This window comes from Austrofundulus limnaeus, unplaced genomic scaffold, assembly GCF_001266775.1.
Source record: "Austrofundulus limnaeus strain Quisiro unplaced genomic scaffold, Austrofundulus_limnaeus-1.0 Scaffold452, whole genome shotgun sequence".
Taxonomy (NCBI): Eukaryota; Metazoa; Chordata; class Actinopteri; order Cyprinodontiformes; family Rivulidae; genus Austrofundulus; species Austrofundulus limnaeus.
The window spans coordinates 415,516-417,625 of record NW_013952854.1 but is presented as its reverse complement, the minus strand read 5'-3'; the positions used below and the strand labels follow the sequence as shown (position 1 = coordinate 417,625).

At 35.2% G+C, this 2,110-nt stretch overlaps 2 protein-coding genes across 2 annotated transcripts in view; one reads left to right on the top strand and one right to left on the bottom strand.

Annotated features, from left to right (window-relative positions):
• Positions 1 to 1,265, top strand: part of nudt19 (nudix (nucleoside diphosphate linked moiety X)-type motif 19) — a 5,794-nt gene extending 4,529 nt beyond the window's left edge. Inside the window, exon 3 of the mRNA XM_014025039.1 lies at positions 279 to 1,265. Within this exon, the coding sequence (XP_013880493.1) occupies positions 279 to 472 (194 nt within the window). The 3' untranslated portion in view covers positions 473 to 1,265. The remainder of the gene's footprint in view (positions 1 to 278) is intronic.
• slc7a9 (solute carrier family 7 member 9) overlaps positions 1 to 2,110 on the bottom strand; it is a gene marked incomplete in the record, with an annotated part of 30,834 nt that overhangs the window by 25,792 nt on the left and 2,932 nt on the right.

Genomic DNA, 2,110 nt, shown 5'->3' with positions numbered 1-2,110 from the left:
GCCTCGCACCGAGGACCTATCCATGTCATCATTTACCCAGAATGCTTTGCATGTAAATAAAATGGCCTCGTCCGTGTAATAAGTTTTTTAAACTTTTAGTTTAAAAGTTATAAAAACTAAACAGCCTACAGTATTTTTACAGTGTTTATTTTACAGTTAAAATATATATTTATCAAAGTCTAATGTTACAACTAATCATGGATCCCTTTTATGAGAAAACGCGATTATTTAAGCTTTCTCTGCTATTTTCGTTATTTTGGGTTTTCTCATCTTTTCAGGGGACAAACATTATCCAGCGGACTCTTCGGGGCTGACTCAGATGGAGACTTGTCAGGATGATTCTGGACTGCACCGCATCGTGTTATCAGATCCCTACACTGCAACTCTACAGATCACCATCAAACCCAAGTACAACCACCTGCTCCCTGTTGTGGAGCCAGCTGAGTCACAAAACTCAAAAAGTCATCTTTGACCACAAATGTTGCTCCTCTGCTTTTATTTCTGCACCAATAGGGAAAAAAGAGATTGTATTAGAGATGAACAAATGTATTACTTTAATATTTAATGTCATGAAAGCTGTTTTATTTGCAACCAAACTTTCATCAAAGGAATTATTTTTAGTAAAACTGAAAACAATTGCTAATACCCCAACTTTGTTGTTAATTTTCAAAACTTTTAAAACGTTTTTAGATTTTATACAGTACATTTGAAAAGAGAATAGCTTGACTTTAAATACATTTCCACTCCTGATTCAGCTCAAATTAAACAACTCTTTGCAACAGATTTGAGCAAACAAGAAACCCATTCAACAATTTAAAACAAAGGGAAGTTGTGTATTGTAAGTTATATATTTGCTGCTGTGAGATGCAATGACAAAGAAAACTTTAATTTTCAAAAGGAACTGATCAAATAGAGCATTAATAAACAAATATTAACTTTGTGAGAAGATTTATAGAGAAGAACAAAGGGTATCAAACTTCCAGGCATAGGCTTTGTGTTCAAATCATGTTCAAATTGATATGTTTGTCTTTAGGTGTGACACTTAGTTTTGTTGGTTTAAAAAAATAAGCTGGTTGCAACAAATTGCTCTTTGAAATGTTTAGCTTGTAGTGACAAGTTTGGCGTTAGAAGTTTGAAAGTGACTATTTTTTCTTCAGATTAAAACAACCATATTTATTCATGTATAATGCAATAAAAGTATAATGAGATCCCCATTCTTTGAGCTTAAAAGCATTAAAAAAATCTAATCCCTGTGTTTAATCATACCCTTAATTTTATTCATATTTCTGAATTTTTCAGCCTTTGCAGTGTACCTTCTCTGCTGGGGAAACTGATTAATTGGGGACACACACACACACTTGTGGGCATGTTTGTGGCTGTGAAGCAAAAGCTACTGAGGTGGAGCAGCGCCAACTTCGGGCTCCACATGTGACTGAAAACAATCTGCACCCAGAACAGAAGCTGGTCGTTACATTAGCAGGACTCACCAGAACGCAAACTTTCACATTTTCTTTTCATCTTCATGGTTAACAAGGGCAAATAAACAAGTTGTTCCTTCTTTGACTCTGGTATAAATAAAACCAGTACTATTGTTGATTAAATGCTTTGCTATGCACAATGTAGAGCTGCAGCAGGAGGGAGGTGGAAATCATGATTTATCCCTACACGACACAATATTTCAGTTATATGAGAAAATGATGAAACTTTTTGTAGCAGTGCATTAGAAATAATCAATCAAAATTTGCTCAGGTGTACAATGACCACACAAAAACACACACGCATACATAAAGCAGGTAAAGTAACTATTGAACACATCACCATTTTTCTCAGTAAATATGTTACTAGAGGTGCTAATGACATGAAATTTTCACCAGATGTCGGTAACAACCCGTGATCCATACATACAAAGAAATCAAACCATAAATGTCCAGAAATGAAGTTATTTGTAATAATGTGGAATGGCACAGGGAAAAAGTATTGAACACATGAAGAAAAGGGAGGTGTAAAAAGGCATGGAAAGCCAAGACACCAGCTGAACTCTCTCAGTACAAGAACCATCTGATGATGGGTAAAAGTAAAGAGCTCTCTCAAGACCTTCACAACCTTATTG